Source organism: Girardinichthys multiradiatus, chromosome 6, assembly GCF_021462225.1.
Source record: "Girardinichthys multiradiatus isolate DD_20200921_A chromosome 6, DD_fGirMul_XY1, whole genome shotgun sequence".
Taxonomy (NCBI): Eukaryota; Metazoa; Chordata; class Actinopteri; order Cyprinodontiformes; family Goodeidae; genus Girardinichthys; species Girardinichthys multiradiatus.
The window spans coordinates 16,829,696-16,857,495 of NC_061799.1; the positions used below are offsets into that span (position 1 = coordinate 16,829,696).

The 27,800-nt window shown below is 38.2% G+C and overlaps 1 protein-coding gene across 3 annotated transcripts in view; it reads right to left on the bottom strand.

The window, feature by feature from the left end:
• The window catches only part of tox (thymocyte selection-associated high mobility group box), a 61,830-nt gene that overhangs the window by 10,361 nt on the left and 23,669 nt on the right, over window positions 1-27,800 (bottom strand). The window contains exons 3-6 of one of the 3 annotated variants that reach the window (XM_047368315.1): window positions 19,632-19,742; window positions 14,463-14,747; window positions 5,321-5,566; window positions 2,627-2,851 (exon numbers count right to left, since the gene is read on the bottom strand). In XM_047368315.1, coding sequence (XP_047224271.1) covers window positions 2,627-2,851; window positions 5,321-5,566; window positions 14,463-14,747; window positions 19,632-19,742 — 867 coding nt within the window. Of the gene's footprint in view, window positions 1-2,626; window positions 2,876-5,320; window positions 5,567-14,462; window positions 14,748-19,631; window positions 19,743-27,800 lie in introns of all 3 variants that reach the window. The other 2 variants (XM_047368314.1, XM_047368316.1) reach the window with 2 other exon arrangements.

The window sequence follows — 27,800 nt, forward strand, 5'->3', positions numbered from 1 at the left end:
ATTTTATGCCATAATCAAAAAAAAAACAAAGCAGACATTGCTTTTTCGTTTTCGTGGTCTGCCCGCAAAATACTGCCCAGAACTCAAAAATGAAAAAGCATTCCGAGCTGCGGGCGCAGCAGAGTGACGTCAGCAGCCGCTCTTCCTCATTTCCCTGCTGACCGAGCTACCCATCTTGTGTGGTAGGGGGCGCTGTACACGTCTGCATTGCATTACATTGCAAACGTGCCGAGAAATTGATTGAATTGCAGCAGGGCCGAGCTCAATTTGTGGCAGTGGCAGGCAGAACTGGTAGTTCCGGTGGCAGCCTTATGGCCTGAGACATCCAGCGTGTTTTTAAGCATTTATTTATAATTTTCTGTGAGTGACGATTCAGAATAGCCGCTCGTGCTCTATAATAAACCGGCTGTTTGTGCAATAAATCTTCATCATCCTTTCAACACGTCACACATACACATAGTGCTATTTATTTTCCATGTCAAGTAAATACAATCACCTTATGTTATGGGTCTAAAGCTGTTTATTAAATAATAATCAATAATGAAATCATTATTTAAAGGTAACAGGCTATAACAATAATGACAACCCATTTGCCGATAATCAGCATCAGCTTCCACAAAACAGCGGCAACCGCATTGGCAAGTTTTTACGGCCGGTCTGGCACCTTCTGGCATCCTCGCGGAATCCCCGGCCACCCTGCGGCAGACTGTGGTAGTTCCGGTGGTAGTTCCGGTGGCAGGCTGTGGCAGTTCCGCCACAGCCTGCCACCGGAACTACCAGTTCTGCCTGACACTGCCACACATTGAGCTCGGCCCTGCTGCAATTCAATCAATTTCTCGGCACGTTTGCAATGTAATGCACTGCAGGCGTGCACAGCGCCCCCTACCGAACATGATGGGTAGCTCGGTCAGCAGGGAGCTGAGGATGGGCGGCTGCTGACGTCACTCTGCTGCGCCCGCAGCTCAGAATGCTTTTTCGTTTTTGAGTTCTGGGCAATACTTTGCGGGCAGACCACGAAAACAAAAAAGCAATGTCTGCTTTGTTTTCTTTTTGATTATCGCATAAAATGTGCAGGCGTGAAGAAGAAAATGCAAATGCAAATAGGATGATTGATTACTAATTTTATTTATGGGTCAAATAACGCAGCCGCATTCTTAAAATAAAAAAGCATTTCTGGAAATGCTTTTTCATTTTCAAATTTTACATTTCAAATTGAATTTTGGTATTTATTTGCTGGGGCATATTTTGAAAAATAAATCTCAAAAGTATTTTTCCTTTTCATTTTAATTAAGTGAAAGAATGTGCAGTCTTGAAGAAGAAAATTAAAATGCAAATAGGATTATTGATTACTAATTTCATTTATGAGTCAAACAATGCAGCCACATTCTTAAAATGAAAAAGCATTTCTGAAAATGCTTTTTCATTTGAAATATGGTAACGATTTGCTTCCATAGCAGTGATGCTGGAGGTTGTATGTGTGCAGAAACACAATGCGGATGCAAAATATCTAGCAGTTTCAGAACCGTTTGAGTTGCAGCTTTTCAACAGCTTTTACCACAATGAAGGCTGCTATTAGCTCTCTTAAACAGGCACTGCGTTTTATGTTTATGGCATATGTTTTAGCACATTAAAATTACTTATTTTATTGTGAGTATTTTTACGTCTTTATATATTTAGGTATTTTTAAATTCCTTATTTATTTTAAGATTATGTTTTAAGGTTATATTTATTTCAGATGAGAGCTGAATTTAACCTGGTGCAACGACACTTTTTTGTATAACTACACAATGACAACAAAGGGAATCTTGAATCTAGAAATGTTTTTTGGTCAACATGTGATACAAACTTTTTACCGAATCAGAATGAGTCACTTGATGTAAACACGTCTAGCGAGAGATGAGAAGTTAAAGCAATTAAGCATTCTTATCAAAACGGATATTGTTAATTACCACAATGAAAACTAAAGGAAAACTAACAGAAAACAGAGTTAAAACCCATGAAAAAGGAAAACATAAACTGGAAAAGATGAAAAAGAACGAAAAGAAAAGAAAGGTATACTGGTCAGTAAATAAATTAAAATAAATAAATGAAAGAAAAAATAAATAAATCAGGAAAATTAAAATAAATAAATGAGGAAAGTACATTTAAAACTAAGCTTTTATTTTGCCATAGGTCAATTGTTTTTTAAATTCAGCAAAGGCCAACACGCTGTTTTAGTATAAAACCTTTTAGTTAAGTTATCTCTGTTTGACTAGAGAAAGTCCCTGTATCAGGCAGGTAAACTTTATTTAACGGTCATAAAGGTTTCTTAATAAAGCTTTAATAGCAGCAATGTTGTGCTGTAAAATCTAAAGCCTCTTTTAGATCTAAATCAAGTCTAAATCCAGTTGTCAGTTTGCTAAAACATGAAATCTCTCTCACAGAAATGTTTGTTATTGTCAAAGATATCGCTGCACTACTAACTGGGACTTTCATTTAGCGCTTAACTCCATAATGTTTTTGTCATGTCTGAATTTTCTTACTTGACTTCGAAAACTGTCACAGAGGAGGGCTTCCCAAGGTACAAAGTGTTTACAGATCGTTGCTAGATGATGAAATAAAATTCAGTTCAGTGTTCAAGCTCTACCTGTTTCTGTTCCTCTCCCAGGCCGTCCCACATGGAGGCCACAATCTTTGACACCTCTCCGAAGGTTGCATTGGGGTTCTGAGCCTTGATGTTGGCCTGGGTGTCCCTGAAGAACAAGGCGTAGGCTGACACTGGCTTCACTGGCTCGTTGGGGTCCTTTCGCTTCTTCTTCTTTGGCGTTTTGGGCTTCTTTGAGATATCCGCTGCAGCCGGCCGCTTTTCTCCCTGCGAAGTCGCAACAGAGATAGACTGAGGTGTATAGAGGGTGCAGACAGGAGGGCAGATGGATAAACGCATTAGTTTCTGAAGAAGAAATTCACCAGAAAATAAGATGACAAAATTTAAGTGAAAAATAAAAATAAAATGGGTATTTTTTAAATTATATAATAAAACAAAGCTCTTTTTTCTATTAACCTGACCTTTCCTGTGACCTCAGCTGTAACTGTTTGATACTATTAGTCAAAAGTAAAGATGAGTCATGGGGAAACTCCCCACCAGTCAGCAGAAGTGCTCAAGCTTTTCACACCGTGTAAAATTATATTCCCCGTTGAACACCGAACATTTCCATGATATCACAGCTAAAGTGTCATGTCAGCAAGAATTCAAAACTTCACCTGCTCAGAAACACTTTATTAGCATCTAGAACGTCTTACGAAATCAATAAATGAGCTCTTTCTAAAGTTGGAAACAGAAACTTTGCGAGAGAATCTAAAGATGCAATGTAAATGTTGTGACCTATTAGAGTTTTTGTGTCTTATAACTTAATATTTTTTTTAATATATATATATTTTTTCTGTTTTGCTTTATAATATAATATAATATAACAGCTTTTTAATTCCTTTTTTAATTTTCTTTCTTCTGTGTGAGTGTTTTGTCAATGCCTAGATGTCTGGGGATCAGTTTATTTTGACAGGACTGTTTGCCTGCATGCATCATGGGGTTTGTAGTTGTTGCCATATTGTAATACTACTCGAAAAGGTCAGCCAAAACTGGAAAGCATGGAAGAAACGAATGTCGCTGGTGCCTTTCTAAAAAAACAGAAAAGCAAATGGAGTGGATGGAAGCAATGAGGAAGCAATGCATGTCAAAATTCACAAATTCAATTTTTTAAGGTCTAAAAGTTTCTTTTAAAGATCCTCTAGAAACCTTGTTCTTCCATTACCCAACTTTCTGTATAAATACTCTCAGTTTCTACTTGATTAGTTTTGTGTTTCATCATACTGTTTTCCCAAAAGTTTAATATTGTCATTAATGAACTATTTCCTCAGCCAATTTCATCATTGCAACATCCAACTTTCTGACAGAAAACAATTGTGGAGCTGGTGTAGCCATTTAATAAAACAGAACGTGTTTATCATCTCCTCCTAATCAGCCAAATGTGCCTTTTTAAAGTCCACAGCAGATTAGCTTAAGCTTTAGAAAATGTACTAATTACAAACAAGAAGTAATAACAACAGAAGTGGTAAAAATACAAGGGACACATTTTTCAATATTTAATAAATAATATTAGATATTATGCAGCAAAACAAATCAGTTGTTGATGTATTTTTTTGCTCCAAAAAGCATTCTGACTGACTCCATGAACTGTTTATTTGTAGCTTGTGCCAATTTGCATTTATCTACCAGGAGAAGAAGCTGTCTGGGAATCAGAATGAATAATATTGGTAAAATTAAGAGTGAAGTACTTGAACTACAATTTGGAAATCACCTAAAGGTACCCTCAGACACTCTGTGTACTTATCCAAATTATGCTCCTTAATTTCATTCCTATATTAATAAATAATTTCACTCCTATATTAATGACACACAGACAAATTGGCTGGTGATTAGAACGGGCAGATTTCCATCTTGGCACAACCTGATCAGAAACTCAGAAATACCTTGTTTTTCTCCTGTCAGTAAACACACCATGTCTACCAACACTGAACAACAACACTCAGTGGTGAAGAAATTGTTGATGTAGTTGGAAATGAAGTTAGAGGAAGAACGATAGCCTTAAGAAGCAATGCAAAAGGACGGACAACAGATCAGAAATCGTCCACAGCTGTATAAAGTCCAGCATTTTACATTTATGAAAGAATTTGTTGCTCTAAGGGTGGTACTTTAACAAGATCCCACCTGTGCAATAAGTCCAATCACGAAATTTCTTTGCTACTAAAAATCTTAAATAAGGAACTGCGAGCGACTGGGGAGGACAGCAACTCATCCAGCTAGTGGTGGACCATACAAGCGCTATAGGTTCAGAAATTTATAAAAGAAGCTGCATGAGTTCAGGTGTTTAAGAGCATTCTATGGAGCTGCAGTGATTTCTATTTTGCTTTTATTTCCCATGACTCATCTTCCAGCTCCTGAGAAAAGTGCTAGATATCCTTCAGCAGTAATGGTTTCATTTCCCCAGAATATAAAGTCAGTTTGGTTGCAGGAGCTGGTTTCCATGTGAGACACTGAACAGTAAGGGAGCTGATTTCTATCTAGTTGATATGCAGACAGAATGGGTCTGTTATGACACATAACATCATAAGCCCCCTCTGCCTACACACACACTTACAGCATAATAAGAAAGGTGGTTACATGTCTCACTGTTTGCGGCTCATTGAGATATTATGAAATGACTCACACATACACCAACTACTGTGTCTGTTTCTCTGCTTCTAAGTGTCTGTTTTGTTTTTGTTTTTTTGGCTTGTTTTTTACCCTGACTCCATCATCGTTGTCATCCTCATGGGCTGAACTGGGAGGGGATGGTGTTGTAGATTTACTTCCAGGAGGAGAAGGGGAATTGTAGGTAGCAGGGTTCCCATTCAGCCCCAGCTGGGATTGGTTGATTGTGGACAGCTGGTTTTGTTGGTTCAGGCTCGATTGGCTCCTGGGTCCAAGTGCCGCTTTGATTGGCTGCTGGCTGCTGGTAAATCGAGAGTCTGAGTTCACCATCTGCTGCATCTGAGCAAAAACAGGAAGCGATAATGAGAGACAATTATTATATCCACAAGGTCTTGGGAAAAGTATTCACACCAATTTAAGTTTTTCACATTCTGTCAACCCCAGGTTTCAGTGAATTTTATGTGATAGGCCAACACAAATTAACGCATTATTGTTCTGAAACCCCTATATGAAATCCAGTGCAACAGACAGCATTTCTAAATCACCTAATCAGTAAATAGAGTCAACCTGTGAGAAACTAAAGAAGGTGCTCGGGTCAGATGACACCACAATTGAACTCTTTGGCCTAAATGCGAAGCACTGTGTTGAAGTGTTGCTGCAAAATAACATTGACCATCAAGATCAAGATAAAGTTTATTCTCCCCAAGAGGCAATTTGTTTTTTTGACCAGCAGAGAAGAAATGCAAGGAAAAATCTCAATACAACCAACAGATACACAAAGTTTGGTTTTCACACAATCTTTGCTGCTTTCGCTGATGCATGTCGCCCTGATCAACGTCATGTGTATGAGCCCCGATAAACACCATCCCAACAATGACCCATGGTGGCGGCAGCATCATGCTGTGGGGTTGCTTTTCCTTAGCAAGGACAGGGAAGCTGGTCAGAGTAAACTTAAATATTACCGGAAAATTTATTTTTTGTTTGTGAATATATTTAAATTAGTAGCTGTGAAAAGGCAGAAGAGATAAAATAAAAATGAACAAATGTTTTTACCTATACCTTTTTGTAAGTGTATGGGTATTACAAACCTATTGTTAATATCAGAAAATATTGTTTTATTTACATATGGATTTATAAATAACCCCAAAATATTATTTAATCTAAACACTCTAAATAACAAACCAAAATAAGCAGCTAATAACCTCTTAAATCTGGTAAGAAACCAGATACTTGTTTGATTTTTTATGTATAACTATATGTATGTTAACTGTATGCTAACTTACAAATTCAAGCACGCTGGACTGTTAACGAGTGCCCGTGTTTACATTACAAACGTGAATTAAATTTACAAAAAATCCCAAAAAAGTGAAAAATCCTCAGCAAGAGCATTTCTAGTTTGCTTTCAAATCTGGACTAAATTGTAGATTCTGTGTTACACTGAAAGAGAGTCAGAGGTGCATAACAGGCTCATCATGTAACAGACCTAAGTCCAAACCAGTCCGCCGGTGCTTGCTGGGGTTTGTGCAGCCGACCAGGATTCACTAATAATGAAATCTGATAGTAACCGTGGCAACAGGAAATACAGGTCTGAGGTAAAAGGCAGGATGCGAAGTCATTTAAAACATCAATTCCCATTTCCCCACTCATGTGTAAGTACATCAATAGAGCTTTTTAAACCCCATTTTCCACACTCCAGAGAAGTGGCTACATATCTGGAGGAGACGCCGAGTCCACAGGTGCAGACTGAACGGCCAAGTTTATTCTCTGCGCCGCCGGGGCCGAGGTAATTTATCAGAAAGATGTTTACTGCGGGATGTAAAGTAACCAGACAGTCCAGCCCTCACTTTTATTGTCACACCTGTGTCATGAATACATAATGTTCTATTGGCTTTTAAAACAAAGGTTTCATCAAAATTGGATGGCATCTTCAATAAATCTTTGGCAAAGGCAACAGGATTGGATTGAGTTACATACCCATAAATCTATAAATAAACCTTTTATAATAATGTCAAATAAGATGAAGGACATAATTTAGTAATGTAGGTTAAATATTGCAGTAGTTTTGCAATGAAACAGGATAGACAAAATGTATTGGTGTCATACAAACAACACAGCGGTAAAACGTGTATGAAGGTTTGATGTCATCATGAAGAAGTGAAAAACCATAGGAGGTAGAAGTCTTAAACACAGCAGATATAAATGACCTTGAAATAATAAAATCATTAAATCATTTTTTACACTTTGTTAGACACAAACAAAACAGTGGCATTCTTTATTTAGCAACTATAGCAGATGAGGCTGAACTTATGCCTACTGCTAAGTTAAATAATGAAGTCGATGAGTGAACTGCTCCTACAGCTGTTGTGGGTTAAGTTATTTCATGTCTCCAGTTTTTATCCACTGTTATAAAAAACGAGGAAAAAACAGCTGATCATGCAGCAATTTTGTGGCATCCTTTTATTTGCTGCTTGCAAAAGGTTAGTGACTAAAATCAGAGGAAGTTCATGGGCTTTGTAGTAACCAAGGTTCATACATGGACTTGTGTGTGTGATGTAATCTTACTATAAATGCAGCTGTTCTATGAAGGCATCAGTCGTTAGATGTTAAGAGAACATCAGTGAACAAACAGCATCATGAAGACCAAGGAGCACAGCAGACAGGTCGGGGAGAAATTTTAAAGAGGGGTTAGGTTATAAAACAACATCCATCCACCTAAACTGAAATGCTGGCCAAGGAGAAGCCTAATCAGAGAAGCAGTCAAGATGCCCAAGTAATTCTGGAGGAGCTGCGCAGCTCCGCAGGAAGGATCAGTGCAAAGCAGTGAAACATGGTGGCAGTAACATGATGTGGAGATGGTTTTCTTTCACAGGGACCAGGTATCTGGTCAGAGTTGATTAGAACAGCTAAGTACAGGGTACTGAAATAAAAACCTGTCAATGGCTTCAAAAGACTTGTGAATGGTTTGGTTTCCAGCAGAACGGCCCTAGAAAAAATTCACAATCACATTCACAATATTCTACTTTGTGTTGGTCTGTCGCATTTAATCCCTAAAATACAGGACAACCAAAACATATTCTATCATTCCAGTCTTCAGACCTGCTGAAGACTGGTAACTTAATTAAAGTACAAATTGTTCTAATGGGAAACATGTTTTTCTGTAACCTTTGACCACAATCATCTTTTCACCCTTTACTTCACTTTTAAATGGCACTCTGTGAAGGCGAATAATCTCAGTTTGAGTCAGGCCTTGCTAGCTAGACTGTCCACTTCTCAGGAAAACAAAAGTTAAAACTGTCCGCCTCCACGTGGGAACTTTGACACCATCGTCACAAATAATGGATGATCGTGTGTATTTCTTTTTTTTTTTTGAGTTTCCTTTCAGCAAGCATCGAATAATAACGGATGTGGCGGGCGGGCTGTGACCCTCTCGGGAGCACGCTACCCGAACTGGGTTCCTGACAGCGGCCTCTGAACGCTGCTGTGGTATTTCGATGGAACGCAGGGTGACATTTCTCGAACATGGGAAGAGGTTTGAGGCTGATGCAAATGCTGATGGAAATAGTCAAAAAGAGTATCTGTGGTTTGGACCCATCTAGCAAAACAACATGTATTTGCCACATGGGTTAAATTATTGAGAAAGGAAATGTTTGAGATGCGTATAAAGCAATTAAAAGACAAAATATCGACAATAAAAATATCATATTCGCCTATTTACTATAGACATACAGTAGGTTGTTTATCACACGGACTAAAATTATTACATGTGAATGTTTTGTAATATATTATGTATGTATGTATTATATCATTGTGGCTCAGTATAATACTCATTTTGAACTGTCCAGCTGTCCACGGCAGAATAACAATTATGAAAACAGAAAAAAAAATGTTGGATTAAAAAGAAAAGATTAAACCAAGAGGCAAACAAATACAGAATTTAAAACTACAATGACCAAAAGGAATTATCAATGGAAAAACTTGTGTTAGATTTCCCCTCTGAGGAGACTGGAGGGTTGGGGAGGTGATGGGAGAACCCCTGATGGTTGATGACTGAGTCATGTTGGGGTAAAAGCGCTGAGAGCAAAGATTGGATGCACATCGTTACAAATGTGTGGTTTAGAAAAGAATTTCAAAATGAGAACGTGTTCTTGCTTTATCTCAGGAAACATCTAAATTTGTCTCGTATGAATGCACAGAAGGAAATATTCTTTGCCTGGACAGTTTAAATATAACATGTTTTAAAGGTATTCGATAAGGATGGATGAGCGGTTTAAATGATTCAGCGGTGAAACAGTCTTAATCGAGGGGATTTATTTATATAGAAACCATAATATAACAACAAATAATAACAATTAATAATAGAGCTGATTTCTTATCTAGCTATTCTTTACATATGACCCTTCTTAATAGGCAATCTTTTCCAGATTGTATTAAAATTACCGTTTCTGTTTTATGAACATTATTAAGAATCATATTTATTGTGGTGACATCTAATACCATTAATATCTTGTGGCAAAATATTAACATTTATGCTTCAGAGAAACAATAAACAATTATTATTAGTAGTATTATTGTTGTAGGGAAAACCTTTTTGAACTGCTTTATTTTTTAAAGACAAATAACACTTTAATCTGGGCAAGAATACAAGAAATTTACTGACCAACAGATTTGAATGGTGATTCTGGCATGAAAATATTCTAGTGACAACCAAAAAATATATTATTTTAGTCAATTTCAAAATGTGTTCCAAAACACTCCAAATAAAAGAGAAAACATATGTTTAAAATGAGCTTTGATTTTCTTCAGGGAGGTGCTCTATTTCTGTTTATTTATATTTATATTTCTTCATTTGTGCATTTATATTTTCATGTAAACCTTTTTCAATCAACAGGCAATTAAAAAACATGCTGAAGCAGTTAATTAATTAAATTAGATAAAAAATGTTTTCTCCTGTTTTGAAAAATGTCCAAACAAGGAATAGACTTGAGATAATTACATCACACTCCCCAGGACAAAACTACAGAAAGCTGTGAACTAATCATTTCAGCAGCAGCTAAATAAAAACAAAGAAGAGCAGTCCACATTTCTGTATTAACTTCAACAGAATATTCTCGCTCCTGTAGGAATAACACACACATGCACACTTTGATTTGACTCTTTCAACCCACACCGATTAGGCTGAGCAGGCCTGGCTGCTAGGCAACAATAATTCACGGGCTGGCAGTAAATGTATGAAAATATAACAGTGGGGTCTAGAGACTGAAGGAGACAGAGAGAAAGTAGGACTGAGAATATAAAATAAGACCCTCCTCTCAAATAATCATCTCTGCTGCAGAGACCAGCTGATAAAGTCAAAAGAGGTGAAATGTCTGAATTTCATTTAAAAACTGTTCGACAACTGTTGTTGAGTTTCGGATCACTCTATCTCCACGTCTAGTGTTTTTCAAGCTGGCTCCTAATATTACAGCAGTCACATTTAATATAGAGATTACGGAAACAGACTCAAGAACTGAAAGATCACGAGTGGGAGGTGAGAAGTTTCAACCTTAATAAAAACATGAGCAATCTTTATTACAGATTTTGTAAACCTGCCACTCTGATCTGAACAGCCAGTTTCATTGACAGAGAAGTCTCGGGCGTAGCTTTCATTTCTTTACTGTATGAAAAAGCCTGAATGTCACCACTAAAAGCAAGAATTTCACTTTACTGTGAAATGAAGACTTAAAATACGAAGCAAATGTCAGACTGAGCGGCTGCTGTGATCGGCCTTCAAACAGAACAGCGCTGCCCCGGGCTGTGTGCTGTTGCACACAGTTACGCTGAATAAAAAAATGGTAAAAAGAATACAGTTAAATATCGCCCGAGGCTGTCGGCTTAAATCCGACAACTCGCTGAGATTCTCATTGAGCTTCTAATGAGTGGAGTCAAAGAACGTTTGACCAGAAAACAAAGTGATTGCCCTCTCTAATGTGTCCTGTTGTGTATTTTAGTGTGGTGTTTTTCTCTCTGTTAGGGAAGTAGCCGGTAGTCAGTCTGGGTAGATCACACATTTAATTATTTTAGTGATTAAAAAGAGAACAAAGGTCACAACCTCAACCCTATTGCATTTTACTACTGGTTCTCTGTACGTTGGTACAAAGTGCAGGTGATCATAGTACCAGACTGGAAAACGTGCACATTAGCAGCAGTATGGTCTGTAACAATCAGCAACTCTACATGAAGTTCTTCTCAGATATGAACATTTAACGCAACAAATCATACAAATCTGGTCAGTTGGGACGTAATGAATCATTGTAAATGGAAACAAAACTATTTTAAAGCTCTTATATTTTTGATATTTAGAAGGAAAAGATTAAATCTTTCAGTGCATTAACAGTAACAGTTAAACGTTAAAATGAATGCATTATGTATACTCATGTAATGTTTAATAAAGTGTTAAGAGCTTGCATTTTTCATGCTGATGTAATGTTTAGCCAGTTGGACAGAGTTTGACGGCAGCAGATGCTCACACGCGACACAAATAACATTGCAAAAATACTGAAAGTCAAGTAATGGGAGCACAGATTAAAAAAAAGAGAGGAAAGAAGAAAACAGGCGAATGTCGTACCTGATGTCATCATTGCAATATTTAAAAACTGTATTCACATCACAAGATTTTCTATTATCGTGCAGCCCTAGTTTGATAGTATTAGATTTTTGACTTCTTCAGAACTCCTTTTTATGTGAGAGCTTTAAACAAAAAATTCAAATTTATCGAAAATGAAGTTTTGACGAAAATTCAATCCGGAAGCCTCCCTCCTACCTCAGCCGGTCCAATGGCTCCTCCACGCGTCTCCGCCCATCCAATCAGCGTCAAGTCTGCACCTTCTCTTCAGCCAATCATCTCCAAGGCTTCGCTTTAAAGATCCTCATCGGCAAGATTCTCTCGCTCTTCCACTGAGCTTTGACCCACCTCCTCCCCATCTCCTCCTTCTGGACTCACCACAACCCGATCCTTCAGGCCTCCACTCCACCACCAGTCGGATCCCGGGGGGAAGACATCTCTAATTTAATCCTAAAAATACTCATCATTCGCAGCGTTCAGGTCTTCCCCCGGGGTCTGAGCGCCAAAGAAATGTATATAAAAATAAACTTCTAATAGCCTTTCTTTGTGTTTTTCTATTTGTGAGTCTTACAGGATTGAAATATATATATATTTTTAAATAATTTACACTTGAACGTTGAACAATGGTCGTTTCTTTCAGAACATTTAGCTCAGCTCTGCCACATTGTTTACACGTAAAGCTGAACTAAGCTGAAACTGTTTGTGTTAGGTTCTGACTGTTCCCAATTACAGATTTATAATGATGTGACAAAATTAGGACACCCCATTAATTATTCAGTTACTTTAAAAGAGGTCTTTACATATCAATGTCTAATCTTATTTTCTTTATATTTTGAAATCAAAGTTATTTAATTACAGGTAAAAACTAAAAGTGAACCTCGTTTTACACTTTAAAACAAAAGATATACAGAAAATTGGTTTTCTAACACATTTCCTTTTTTAAATAACTAGATGGAGATGCTTCTACAGGTTGCTCGTTATGTGGACCGGATATAATTAGTCTATGTGTGATTTTAGCTATTTTAATTTGGAATAAACCTGGGATGACCTAACTGATTCCTCAACAGAAATTTTGATTTTTTTGATCACTTTTGACACAAAAATGTAAATCTTTTTTCACTTTATGTTGTTTATGTCCATTACTTTAGTTTTTCTGTGTTCTTAAATTGATATTAAATATACAGGTCCTTCTCAAAATATTAGCATATTGTGATAAAGTTCATTATTTCCCATAATGTCATGGTGAAAATTTAACATTCATATATTTTAGATTCATTGCACACTAACTGAAATATTTCAGGTCTTTTATTGTCTTAATACGGATGATTTTGGCATACAGCTCATGAAAACCCAAAATTCCTATCTCACAAAATTAGCATATTTCATCCGACCAATAAAAGAAAAGTGTTTTTAATACAAAAAACGTCAACCTTCAAATAATCATGTACAGTTATGCACTCAATACTTGGTCGGGAATCCTTTTGCAGAAATGACTGCTTCAATGCAGCGTGGCATGGAGGCAATCAGCCTGTGGCACTGCTGAGGTCTTATGGAGGCCCAGGATGCTTCAATAGCGACCTTTAGCTCATCCAGAGTGTTGGGTCTTGAGTCTCTCAACGTTCTCTTCACAATATCCCACAGATTCTCTATGGGGTTCAGGTCAGGAGAGTTGGCAGGCCAATTGAGCACAGTCTTCCTCCAGACTCTGGCACCTTGATTTCCGAATGACATGCAGAATTTGCTTTCATCCGAAAAAAGTACTTTGGACCACTGAGCAACAGTCCAGTGCTGCTTCTCTGTAGCCCAGGTCTGGGGAATGCGGCACCTGTAGCCCATTTCCTGCACACGCCTGTGCACGGTGGCTCTGGATGTTTCTACTCCAAACTCAGTCCACTGCTTCCGCAGGTCCCCCAAGGTCTGGAATCAGCCCTTCTCCACAATCTTCCTCAGGGTCCGGTCACCTCTTCTCGTTGTGCAGCGTTTTCTGCCACACTTTTTCCTTCCCACAGACTTCCCACTGAGGTGCCTTGATACAGCACTCTGGGAACAGCCTATTCGTTCAGAAATTTCTTTCTGTGTCTTACCCTCTTGCTTGAGGGTGTCAATAGTGGCCTTCTGGACAGCAGTCAGGTCGGCAGTCTTATCCATGATTGGGGTTTTGAGTGATGAACCAGGCTGGGAGTTTTAAAGGCCTCAGGAATCTTTTGCAGGTGTTTAGAGTTAACTCGTTGATTCAGATGATTAGGTTCATAGCTCGTTTAGAGACCCTTTTAATGATATGCTAATTTTGTGAGATAGGAATTTTGGGTTTTCATGAGCTGTATGCCAAAATCATCCGTATTAAGACAATAAAAGACCTGAAATATTTCAGTTAGTGTGCAATGAATCTAAAATATATGAATGTTAAATTTTCATCATGACATTATGGAAAATAATGAACTTTATCACAATATGCTAATATTTTGAGAAGGACCTGTACATAAGTCCAAATATGTTGTAAGGTGTGCCTTTTTCTTTCCAAACAACTGTATAAACAAAAAGGCTATGATGACTTTTCATCACTACGATAAATCTCCACAACATATAATTTATTTCCAAGTCACCCATGAGCAGTCCAAAACAGTAGCTCCTTACCACAGAAAGAGTACTGGTCATAGGTCCGCCGTCCGGACTAAACGTCTCGCCATCTTGGTTCAGCCCAGCAGCTCCGTCTTGGCTGACGGGAATGCCGGGAAGGTCCATGCCCTGCAGCTGGTAGGGATGGTGTGCAGCTAAGCTGGGCAGGGGCTCCATAGGCTGGTACGGTCTTGGGGAAGCATCATGGGGAAGGTGAGGGGGCAGTATGTGGTCTGGTAAAGTTGGGGGAGTGATGGGCGGGATGTTGAAATCCTCATCACTGAAACCGTTCATCGAATAGGACTATGGAGAAAAAGATGCATACATTTAGAGCAATACATAACTCAGTTATATGATTGGCCCACATTAGTGAATCTTCACTGATCTGGGACAAAAATCTCACTTAGAGTTTGGCTGGATGGACGATGTTGCCTTCAGCAGAGTGACAACTTGGGAGAAAATCAATAGGAATCACAAAGAGGAGTATAAGAGACTGAAGTGTCATGAAACATTACTGTCAGAGATAATAGATAGGAGAGATTGTAAAAACTGCCCATTATAATTGCCTCAGAGAGTTTGAATTCAGCCTTAACTACTCTGTGCTCTTTCATCTAGTCACTCCTTTGCAGCCTGAGCTCCGATCACACGCTAATCATCACTAATCACATCTTATGACATACCCCGTCTTTAAAGTAATCTTCTAATTCAGTTGCAGAGAAACGTAGTAATTTTTATGCACCAGTCAGTTTTGCACAGGAGAACAAAAAACAGGCGGACCCGTATTTAAAGAAACAAACATCAGAGCTAATGTAGCAAGCGGAAAGAAGAGCAGTAACGCTCATGTGATTCAGACACGTGAGAGAGAGACATGAAGAAGGAAATGGAGTGAGAGAATCATGCAAGAGAAGAGTAAAGAAAAACACCAAAGAGAAGAGAGAACGAGGAACTCTTCTCATACTAATCTGACAGAGGAGATGGTTTATGGAGACTGACAGCCTTTTCTGCTTGGCTGGCCACACCAGTCTCTCCATCTCGCTTTCTTTTGCCCCTCATCCCTCACCATCCTTCTCCTTCAACCCCTCTGCAATGCACTTGTTCTTCTAATCTCATCCTTAATTTCTCTTTCATGTCTCACTCTTTCCTTCTCTCCAAACTCTTTTCTGCTCCATGTCAACCCCACGGGCAGTGCTCGGTTGTAATCTGCATGACTTGAGAGCTGAGTGATGAGTTAGGGCTGGAGTTACATATATGTGATTACTTCATAATTCACAGCTATTGTCAAGGAGACACAGTTTTCACTTTAATAATTAAACGTGGGAAACAGAAATTAGCAAAACAGGAGCATATAAAATAGAGACGTCTGAACCACAAACTTCAGCGTATTTTATTGTGTATCTTAAATTGGCGCATCGTTGTAAAGTGTAATGAAATGGAAATTTGTTTAAAAAATTTTTTCTACAATGACAAATCTGAAAAGTGCGGCATGCATTTGTTTTGAGTCCCCCTGAACCAACGCTTTGTAGAACCACCTTTCCCAGCAAATACCGCTACAAGTCCTCTGGGGACTTAACGTTTTCTCATTCTTCTTTGTAAAATATTGCTCATTCAGATTAAACGGAAACCCCAATTTTCACGTTTTCCACCGATTCTCAGTTTAACCTTGACTGTTCAGCTCTGACACATGAATACGCTTTAATCCTAACCATTCAATTGTATCTATGGCTGTAGGATTAGGTCACACTCCTTCTATTTTGGTCAAAGCTTGGGATATTGTTTGTAACCTAAACCTGGTTTATAACTCTCCACAACTTCACCCTTGACCTGTCTGCTGTGTTCCTTGGTGTTCATGATGCTGTTTGCTCACTAATGTTCTTTAACAAACCTCTAAGGGGTCTAAAACTTAAGTTTAACAGCTAGCATCCTGCAACTTTCAACTGTGTCTCTGATCCAACACGCCTGAAGCAAACGGCTGAGCCGCCTCCTCAGTCTGCAGTCTGGTAATACACTAATACCTTGACGCATTTATGTTGAAGCAGAGACAGATCTAAAGGTTGCAGGACATTGTCCCCTGACGACTGGTGTCTGAGATCCCTGCTCTCAGACCTTCACAAAACAGCTATATTCAACTGAGATTCATTCACACGCAGATTGACTCTATTTACCTGTTAGGCGACTTGTGAAGGCAATTGCTTGCAGTGGATTTTATTTAGGTGCATCAGAGTAAAAGGGGCTGGGTTCAAACACACAACACAGTTCAGATTTTGTGAACATTTTGATAACCATGACTCATTGTTCCTTCACACTAACTGCATGTTGGTCTATCACGTAAATCTTCTGTAAAATAGTTTGATGTTTGTTGATGTGATGTGACAAAATGTGAAGATGATTGTGTTCAAAATAATTATTTCTAAATGTGGGGGTTTTTTTCACCCTAGATAAATGTACTCAAATTAAAAGTTGTTTTTTTCATTATGAGATTCATTATGAAAAGTTGATTTATTTTATCTTGACAAACAAGTCAATAAATGTAGATTGCACTATAGCTAAATTGTAACACATTATTGATCTATATACAATTTCAGCAGCTTGAAATAGCTGATGTTGAATATGCGACATTATGTATCTCAAGGAAGTGACGCATGTGTTGATTTTGATTTTCCTATCAAATGTTTCACTTTGCTTCTGAAATCAGGTAATCAGCTAAATGTGATTCTAAGCCTGGAAGTCAAAAATATACCTAAAGACACGTCCTGATATACAAACAAGTCAATCCTTCAAACAGACCCCTGACTGAGCTCTACATAAATTATACTGCCTGCCTGTTTTCTGTCTGCCTCTTGCTCACCCTCTCTCTCCTCCTCTATCATTTCTTCAACTTCTGCATAAATTACTCGTCTTCCTCGCTCTCTCTCCGCTTCTCCATTCAGATCGGTACAAAAGCCTTTACTTGTGCACTGGGAGCTTCTAGAAAGACTAATGTAGTCAGGATTAGGTCCTTTCACACATGTTGTGTTCGCATTAAAACTGAACTTCTCACACCTCCGTCTTCACTTGGCACAATATGGGAGAGCACATATAGATATGAGTAATAAGACATACCGGCTCTGAGACAAAGAGGGTGATTTACAGATAGAATATGAGTCATCTCTAAAACGCATGCATCTGCTGGTCATTAAATTACGTTTCATCAGAACTGTTTAAAATGCAAATGTAAGTATTTTTTAAACTGTTGCCGTTTCCGAACACATTTACATAATTTATGCACGTTTCTAATGAACAGATTTTTGTTTGTCTGTCAAATGCTCGGAACAAATTTCTAAATTTCTAAACACTAAAAAAATATAAAAAGATCCACCCTTTAGTTTATGTACATGTATTAAGTGGGAGAAAAAAATCTTAGAAAAGGTTAATTTTACCTAAATCACTGGTGGTACAAAAGGTAGCATCCCTAATAAATCCTTTAAAAATAATGTAACTGAAGCATATTTATTATTTAAACTTGACTTTTTATGTTGATCAGACGTTCTTTCTATTCCTGGACTATAAATGTGACGTAACACAGAGGCCCATTTCTTTTGGCCGTTTATCTTGCCACCATGCACAGTGAGGATGTTACAGGAGGTAGACAAATTCTGAAAAGCTTACTGTTAAACAACTGTATGCAAACTGTTTGTTGGGGAGGATCGACGGGAAAAAAAGCCATTTTTTTTCTTACCATCACAAACGTAAACATGGAGTTTGTTAAACTGTGCTGAGACTTTAACTGGTTCCATGTACTTTAGTCAGATATGTGATGCTATGGGCTTGTTTCTATTTTAACGTCGAAAGGCAACAACATTTTAATAAAAACCGGGTTGCTTCGCCAGAAAACTGAAAAAGGATCATCATTGAGTCTTACATAATGACCCCAAACATATCGCAGACCTAAATCATTTAGGAAACCTGTGGGGTGACCTAAAGAGAAAACTGCAAGAAGAGGGACCCAAAACATGGTGGAAAGAGGAACACTCACAAGTCCCTCTCGTCTTATGGTCCAACCTTGTAAAGTATTTTTTGAAGAAGACCCAGTGCTGTGCTATATGCAGATGGTGGCTGTACAAAGCATTAACAGCAGGGGCCGAACAACTGTGCCACTGCTGAGATAGTTACAAACAATTATTTCTTACAGTGGGATTTTCTCCCACTGATTGAACGTAAGAAACTAAAGGTTGGGATTTTGAAATTATACTACAGATTTTTAGCAGGGGTGCAAATAACTGTGTTTGCCTCTCTAATTGATAACTGGAATGTATATCTGAGTCTGTTCAGCTGAGCTATGAAAAAGCGCAGCTTTTTGATATGGAAAACAACAGCAGACACAGGGTGTGAGCTGCAGATCTTTACAGGATCAGTCTGTCACTTCTGTCACCTGAAGGCAAAGTACAAAATGTTTCCACTAACACTTCTGTCACCTGCAGGTAAGCAATGTTAAAGTGATACTTTTTCCAAACCCAGACATCTCTCTTTAGCTCGAGCGGACAAACATATCTACGCACAAACAAAATTTAACTAAAGGCTGCAAAATATCAAGTTCTATTTTTGGTCGTCCTTATAAACCTGCACCACCATCTTTACTTCCATTTTTAAATAGAAATGTAAGTTCTTATCTATTGAGCAGGCAAATGACGCAGGATGAAATTCAAGGTAAAACAAAGTTTACTGCTCAGCATAGACTACGCAGACTGTGTAAAGGCTTTTGTCTTCAAAGTGACGCCCACATAAAATCTAAAACCTTACCCAAGTTGGAACCAGATGAAAGTTAACCGTGACTGCCACAGAAAAAAATACCATAAATCTGGAGGTGAGAGGAAAGTTTTTTAAGAGTTTATCTGATTTTCAGTCCAGCCACATTGTGGATAGTGTAGATTTTCACATCATATAAAGAATGAAAAAAAAGATTAGATCTCAAATTTATCTGTATTTTCATAACCAAACCGCAACCGTGGTTTGAGTCCAAAATCTTCAAAAACAGAATCCAGAGCCAGATACTGCAGACGTAATTCTGGTGATGCAATCAAGCTGTTATTAAGGTCGGAACTTTTGCTGCTTTAACTTTTTATTCCCCAAAACGGCCACAGTTTTATTAAAGCTGCAGGTTCAGAGCAGAGCTGCGTCTGTGTTTTCATGTGCATGTGTGTGGGCATTCACCCAGGGCAGACGGTGACTGTCGGCCATGTGTGGGTCCCTCCTCCACTGCTGCGACGCCGGGTTCGGTGGCGTCACCTTGCCGAGCGGGTGAGGGGGCTGCGGCACACGAAACTGTGGGAAGAATCACAAAGACGAACAAAGACCCAAGTGGGCCCAGGGTCAAGGGAGAGGTCAAGGGTCAAACAAAAAGGTTATGATGAGGAGTTAATACAAAATAAGAGGGAGGCAAAAAGAGAGACACATTCTGCATGCAAAGCACACAGCGCGACACACACAGTCTCATATTTAAAGATGGGTAATATCGGCTTTAAATCGGCACTAACAGCTGTGGTTCTGATTCAGGCAGACAACTAAGTACTTGCCTGTTCCCTGCAAAGATAATTCCTAAATACCATTATATACGGCTCCCAAAAGAGAAAACAGACACACACAAAAAAAACACATGAACAAACCAATCATTCAGGCTGTCTTAAATGAGAAGGTGCTGTGATCTCTGTGCTTTTTCACCATCATAACACTGCACTTCACTCACTTTGATGCTGCCGTATATTTTACTATTTGATTTACTATTTCAATCAGAAGCACTGTCAATCCATGTAGCCTACAGTTTAATTATAAAATGTGACATACCGTGCCTTTCTAAAGTATTCACACCCTCAAACATATTCATATGTTGTCACTTTACAACCACAAACGTAAAAGTTATTTATTGTGTTACAAACACAAAGTAGTGCACAACTGTGCAGGAGAAAAAAAAGAACAGACATTTTTACAAAAAGCAACCCTTAAAGTCTGGAGTGCATTTATATTTAGTCCCCTTTTATTATGATGCTCTAAAATCAATGCATCCAATGGCCTTCAGATTTCACCTCATCAGTAAAAAGAGTCTCCTTTGGGTAATTAAATACCTATAAATCCAGCTCTTCTGTGAAGGCCTTAGAGTATTTTTTAACATTAGTAAAAAAAACAGCATGATGAAGAGCAAGGAGAGCATTAATAAAGGATACAGTCGGGGAGAATTTTAGGCCAAAACATCTCACAGAGCTCTTTTCAATCCACTAACGGAAAGACTGTAAACCTACAAAGACCTGACCGTCCACCTAAACCGACGAGTCAGTTAAGAAGAGCGTTAGTCGTAGAAACAGTCAAGAGGCTCAAGCTAACTCTGGAGGAGCCCCATAGACCTTTAGTTAAGGTTGGACAATCTGTTGACACGACAAATGTTATCTGTAAACTTCACAAATCTGGCCTTTATGGAAGAAAGAAAAGAAGAATCCATATGAATAAATAAAATAAAATGAAAAAAAAAAACCTGCACATCATCAAAGGAGGTGGCAGCATGATGCTGTGGGGATTATGTTTCCTTAGCAGAAGCAGGAAAGCTGGTTAAAGTAAATATGGAGATGGATGGAGCTAAATACAGGGCAAATCCAGAAGAGAAGAAGTTAATGGCTGCAAAAGACATGGGCAAAGGTTTGCCTTCCTGGAGGACAACAGCTCTACATATACAGGAAGAGCTACCATGGAACAGCCCAATCAAGGTCCAGACCTAAATCCAAAGGAGCATCAGAAAACCATATATCATTTTATATACATGTCACAATTATGAACTAAATTTTGTTGATCTATCAGATAAAATGCATACATTTTATCTGATAGATGAAAGATGGGTAATATCTACATTGAAGTTTGTGTCAATAACATGATAAAATGGGAAAACGAATCTATATTGAAACATTCATTGCAGAATTATACTTCACACACATGGCCTTCGGTCTTTGAGAAATGCCCAGATCTGGCTAAAAAATGTGCGAAAAAATGCTTTTTAACAAAAGCTGAACTGGAAATTCTTTTAGTTACAAATTTTTTTTTGCTTTGTGCTCCTCCAAACACTATGATTTAGTATGTGAATGTTCGCTTATAATCAGCGTTAAGTTTCCGTTTTTCAGTTTTAGATGCATACCGTTTTTGGAGACCTGATTTTAAAATCGAAACATTATCTGTTGGTAAATCATCATCATGGTCAAAATGGTGGAGAATAGCTGTGAAATTAGGCTTTAGTGACATGTATGCTGACTAAGACAGAAAGGTCAAAGTGACTGAACATCTTCTTTCCTATGAAAAAGTGCATGACTTGCGTCCAAGTTACAAACCACAGAAACACCCCTGCACACGTGCAGTCAAGTCATTTATGGATCCTGTTGCTCACCTTTTTCTGTCCCTCCATTCACCAACAAGCAATTGTTACTTGCAGGGCAGCACTTGCAGTTAAATATCCAAAACAATGTCTAGATTTGTTAACACAAAAATAAATGCTACGTAAGTCTGAAAAGTCCAAAGTTCGTTTCGATCATTGGCATTCATCAAACATACTGATGACGAGGAAAACATGAACAACAGTTCCGTGTTTAAAACACAAAACCCATCCTTGGATTAAACAAGAAGCACATACAGTTTTACTTTCAGTTTGTTCTTTTTAAAGTAACCTTAATTTCATGACATTTAGGTATAAAATCAGTATTAAAACCAATGCTTCATGCATTTTAATGAAGGACCTAATACAAAAACACATATGCTATATAAGACGAGTAATAAAATATAAACTTTTTGTTCTTTTGTTCAACAGCAGATGTCCTCTTTATACCTACAGCCTCTCTATTTCAGCCGCAACACAGTTACATCTCTCCTGCTGCATTAACAGGTAATAAAATGACAAAGATTGGGCTCAGGCTAGACTCCAATCGAGATCATTCTTCGTAACAACCTCTGACTTTATGGAAGAAATGGTACTTCAGTAATAAAGCCATAAATTCTCATTCCCCTCACTGCTCCCTATCTTCTTACAGAACAACACTATGAATAAAACATCAAATCATTTGGTTCTGTGCCGCACGATATTCTCTATATGCTTCTCTATGAATAATGTAGTGGTGGAGCTTATTAATACGGGCTTTCCTCGGCGGTGAGGTAATTCTGCACTAACAAACAAAAGTCGAACGGGCCCCGATGTTTGGCCACTGGAAGCAGCAACGTGAACACTGGTTACATTCAGAGCCGTATGAAAACGGTTTGCTGCACGGTGCAGCTCCGAGCTGTTGCCAAGTAATCTAACAGCAGCCAAGCTTTACTGTGTCTGTCAGCCCACAACAGCGACAACACGCACAACAGCAGCATGGATCTACAGCGCCCTGCACACTTATTGGCACTCCTAGTAAAGATGTGAAAAAAGCCTTAAAAATTCATGTTCTCACAGTAGAATAATTTCACAGCGGAAAAACCTGCTGCATGTCTCTAACAGTGAGATTTCCTGATTGATAAACATGGGCCCTTATCCAGCTTTGTTTGCCACTGTTACATTTTTGCAGTTTTTAACCTTTGCATTATTATGTTGACTGGAAGTATGGGAACAATTATGTAAGTGGCTACTTTGTTGCAGTAATTTCTAGGGCTGAAACAATTAATCGGATTAATCGATTATTGATAATAATTAATAATAATTGTATAACTGAATAATTAATTGTCAACTAATTTAGTAATCGAATAATCGTTAACTGGAGTATAAAACATGCCATTTGCTGAAAGAACAATCCATTCAGAGCAGAAATTAAGCCAGAACTGTACACAAAATACATACATTTTGTCTTTAAGCTGAAAAACCTTCTCTGTCTGTAAATATGCTCTATCCAGAACTCATAACTCTGACTTCACCTGGTTCAAATTCTTTTGCAATCCGATTATTAATCGGTTACTCGAAAAAATAGTCGACAGATTAATTGATTATCATAAACATTGGTTGCTGCAGTCCTAGCAATTTCCCTACTTATGAACAAAAGGCATCTGCCTTATTTGAATGGCATGTGCTCTAGTCTTTCCTATTTTTAAAAGTGGCTAAAAGAAGTAAGCCTTGTTTAATCATATTTACACCCAATGTAAATAGGAAGTTCGATAAACTTCTACTGTAAAATATAAATTGAAAGTACTTCAATTACATTTATTCTATAACTGTCATAAATGAGTGTGGCACCAGTGATTTTATTCAAAACATTCACTGCTTATCATGTGTTTTTTCCCTCTACTAAGTAAATAAGCTGCAAGAAAATATTTTTTGAATTTTTGCTCAGCTTTACTAGGAGTTCCCCAAACATGGATGGTGCTGAAGCTTTATGAGATGAAGGCTGCATTTCCTAATGGAAATGTCCATCCATCTTCCATTAGCAGCTTATTATCGAATTTGACCAAATATCTGGTATGGGAGCTTACAACATACGATTACTAGCTGCTGGTACTAGCTTAGCTTCGTTTTCAGCTAGCTTTCAGATAATTTTGTCATGTACTGTTGTTTGCAAATTTTCTGAAAAGTGACTTTTAGCACTGATTTACTCTCAAACATCAATTTTACAACATAAAAAACAAGCTACTGTGAGAGGATGTCATATTTGTGGCTTGGACAAATAACAAATAAGCACTTACTGATTTAAACTGTTAATGACTAAGATTAAATACTTGTATAAACCTCAGCCAAGAGGATCGTTTTAACGCCACACATTGTGGCGTCTTTATAAGTTCTGAGGTAGCGATGTTAGCTTGTAGTCAGTGGACAGACAATACAGCTGCTGTTTCTTTTATGTGGAATGAGACTTTTTTTACACTCAGCCTTTTAAGGCACTAGCTTAGCCATGTTCTGGATGCTGCATTTTTAAGATTGCAAAACCTTTGCACTACCCACTTATATTTGTCCTGCATGCCTTTTGTTGGTACAGAGGTGCAGCAAAGACATCCCTGAGCAATCACAAAACTGATGAACAGTTTCAGCGACTCACCGGTAAAAAGCACGACTGTCCAAATTTAAATGAAGACGCCGCATCTTGGGTACTAGTGCTCCTACCTAATTATCTGACATATCCAAAGGCCTTCTTCAGAGTTTTAAAGGTAAGTAACAATGAACTGAATAAAGATATGAATAGCTCTTTGAAGAGCATTTTTTAAAGTCTGAATTTTAGTCATTCCTCAGTCGATACGCACGTGGTGTTGCTCGGCAGTCACACAGCAGCGCAGCGTCTCTCTCTTAGGGAAAAAATGAGAGTGGTTAGAAATCGAAGTACACCGCGTTGCTTCAGGTGCCTCAGCCTGGGTGCAGTAAGTGATATTGATTCATACAGCAGAATGGGGAGGAAGTTTGTTTATTGTAACTGGAAATAAGACTGAAAATAGCTAAAAGGTGAAGTCAAAGGCAGAAGGGCGCTTAATGAAATGTTCTAGAAGAAACAAAATAACACCACTGTTGCATCAAGATGTGAATTAATCTGACGATGATGCGTTACAAAAATTATGCATTGATGTTATTTTAATCTTCTTTTTCCAAATTTCAAACAGGTTCAAACTGCACACTCTTCTGTCCAGTAGTTGAGGACAGCCTCAGCAATCAAGACTTGTGTGGTTCTTCCTAAAAGAAATGCAGCTCATCTACATCTTCGAAATGTAACTGCACAAATGCTGACCAAGGCCTGTAAAGGAGCTCATATCGGTCCAATTGTAAAGTCTCAGCAAGGATTACCTGCACATTTTAACACTAATTTAAGTTCCTTTTTATGACTTATAAATCATAATGGTTATAGTCTTGCATTTCTATCTGAGTTGTTTTTATTGTAGAAGCAGTCCAGATCTGCTTTATTGTTGTGATACATAGACCTTTGCACCAGTTGCTGGAAAAAAATATTTTTCTTTCTTTCTTTCTTTCTTTCTTTCTTTCTTTCTTTCTTTCCTTCCTTTTGTCCTAATGTTTATTGCTGTTTAGCTCATTACTGTTTCCTTTATGTTGTTGATGATGTTTGTTTTTCATTGCCTGCTGTTTTGATCTTATGTAAATCACTCTGTGTTGCCCTCATTGTGTATGAAAAGAGTCCGAAGAATAAAGACTAATTGATCCAATGATAACCTACAGGGGATTCTTTGTCTCTGCAGCTGAGGCTGAATTCTAACTTAGAAATTAAAATATTTCCATTTATTACTAATGAATGAAGAATTAACCTCCGTTGGGCACAAACCATGTACAAATGTACAAAATGATGGTTCCTTTACACTTCTCTAACCAAATAAGGAAGATGGGAAAGTGGTAATTAATATTTGCATTTAATCTTTCTTGAAAATATAACTAAATCATTAATAATTAATATTCGATTTTGTGCAAACCTGCTATAAAGGCTCGTCTCAAACCTCGGACCACTTCTGCGTTCTACGTTGCTCATCTTTATCTTTAAGTCTAAGGCTGATCTGGGATGGTCTGTAGAAAGCGCTTTATTGGGGCCCTCTGGCTTTGGAGGCTGCAATTTTTATAATATTTTCAGTGAATTTGAGTATTTAGTACAGTTCAGAAAACATCAAAGTTCATATTACTCTAAACTATTTTAATGTGTTGCATTTAGGGGTGCACCGATTGCAGTTTTCTGGCCGATCACCGATTACAATCTTTAAAAAGGCTGACCTGCCGACTCAAATTTTGGCCGATTCCAATTTTTTTTTATAACTGACACTGTCAGGTGTTATAAGGCCACAATACACCTTCAATGTTCCAATCATATTTCATTACAAAACACTCAACAATACCCATGAAACAATACAAACTTTTTTAACTGCATGAGGTAGTGCTCTCAAATATAAATGAAACGTTTAGAGCATTGCTGTTCCTTTAGTTTTTCATTTTTTAAAAAGAAACAAATCTTGCACAATAGGTTAGACAAGTAGAAAAGATTGGTGGACAATCAGTTTCACTTGTAAGTGACGGCTGATCGCTGATCTCCCAAAATTAAGGAAATCCAGGCCAATCACTCGGCCGGCTGATCGATAGGTGTGCCCCTAGTTGTATTTTTGTGCTGTTAATCATTATTAATAATAATCAGTCAATATAGTTAATTAACTATAATGTGATATGGCGTGTTTTTTCTGTTTCGAAAGCTCAGATCTAGGAGGGATGTCCCACTACAGTGGAGTGCGTTCTGGTTCCGAGTTAGCTAAGTTAGTTCTAAGCCAATAATGTATTTATCTCTATTTTCCGCATTCAAAACTGAAGGAACATATTCCCAAATACAAGTTGTCCTGTGCTGTGTGTGTTGCTGCTTTAATGAAAAACTGTCAAAAGTGCTTATAAACACTTTATATTGGCGGCTGTTCCAACATTTCATACATGCGACAGCCATATTTAATACTGAACTTGGAGCTGCTCGGCGACCTCCAACTTTCCTAATCAAGTTCTGACCTCTTGTTGTTGAATTTTTGATTGGAAACTCGAAAAATCCCATTTTCGGGAATAAACAGCCCCACCTGTAACCTAACATGCAGGACCAAGAACTGTCAGATTTACTAACAACAACATCTAAGCACCTGCTCACGCCTCTTTTTTTGTTTGTGGTGTTTTTAAGTGACTGTGTTACATTGCCACATACAGGCCCGGCACAGTTACTGTAACCTAAAAGTGCTTTCACAACAAACCTTTGGAACGCTTTTTATAGTGCCAGAGTACGGTTTCTGGAGTGGGTCAGAAACATACAATGCCAGACCCTGAGACAGACCAGAGAACCCTGGCACAGTTACAACTGCCGGTCTCGGCACGGTTTATCCGGACCCTGGAGCGGTTCGCTTGCAGAGCACATTTGAGTAGAAGAAGAAAAATACGAAGAACATAGAGCGCAAACCCAAAGACAAAAGAGTCTGAAAAACTGTCGTAGGGTTACCTGGAGCAGTGAAGAGGTGCAGGCGCACAACGACATTTGAACACCATAGTAGCAACAGAAACCCAGAGACAGACTTTCTTCTTTGTGCTTTTTTCTTATAGATCAGCACGATACTGCCCCCAAAACTATCCGTTTCAAGTGCATGACTGTTTGGTCCAATCTAAAAAATCTCTGCGTGAAAGCAAACCGCAAACATAAAGATCATTTAAAAAAACATTTTCGTGTAGAAAAGGGTGAAACACCTTGAAGTTTATGTTTACCAAAGTATCAATCTATGTGTAAAATAAACCTGTGGGGGTAAGGCACTAAAAATGGCTCTAGTCCAGAGGCCCACATCCTCCTAAATCCAGCCCTGCCAGTGGTTGTAAACTAAAATCACAAGTAATTCAGGAAAGATCTTGATAAAGCTTCAACTGGACGCTTTTTGGAGCACACACCTTCT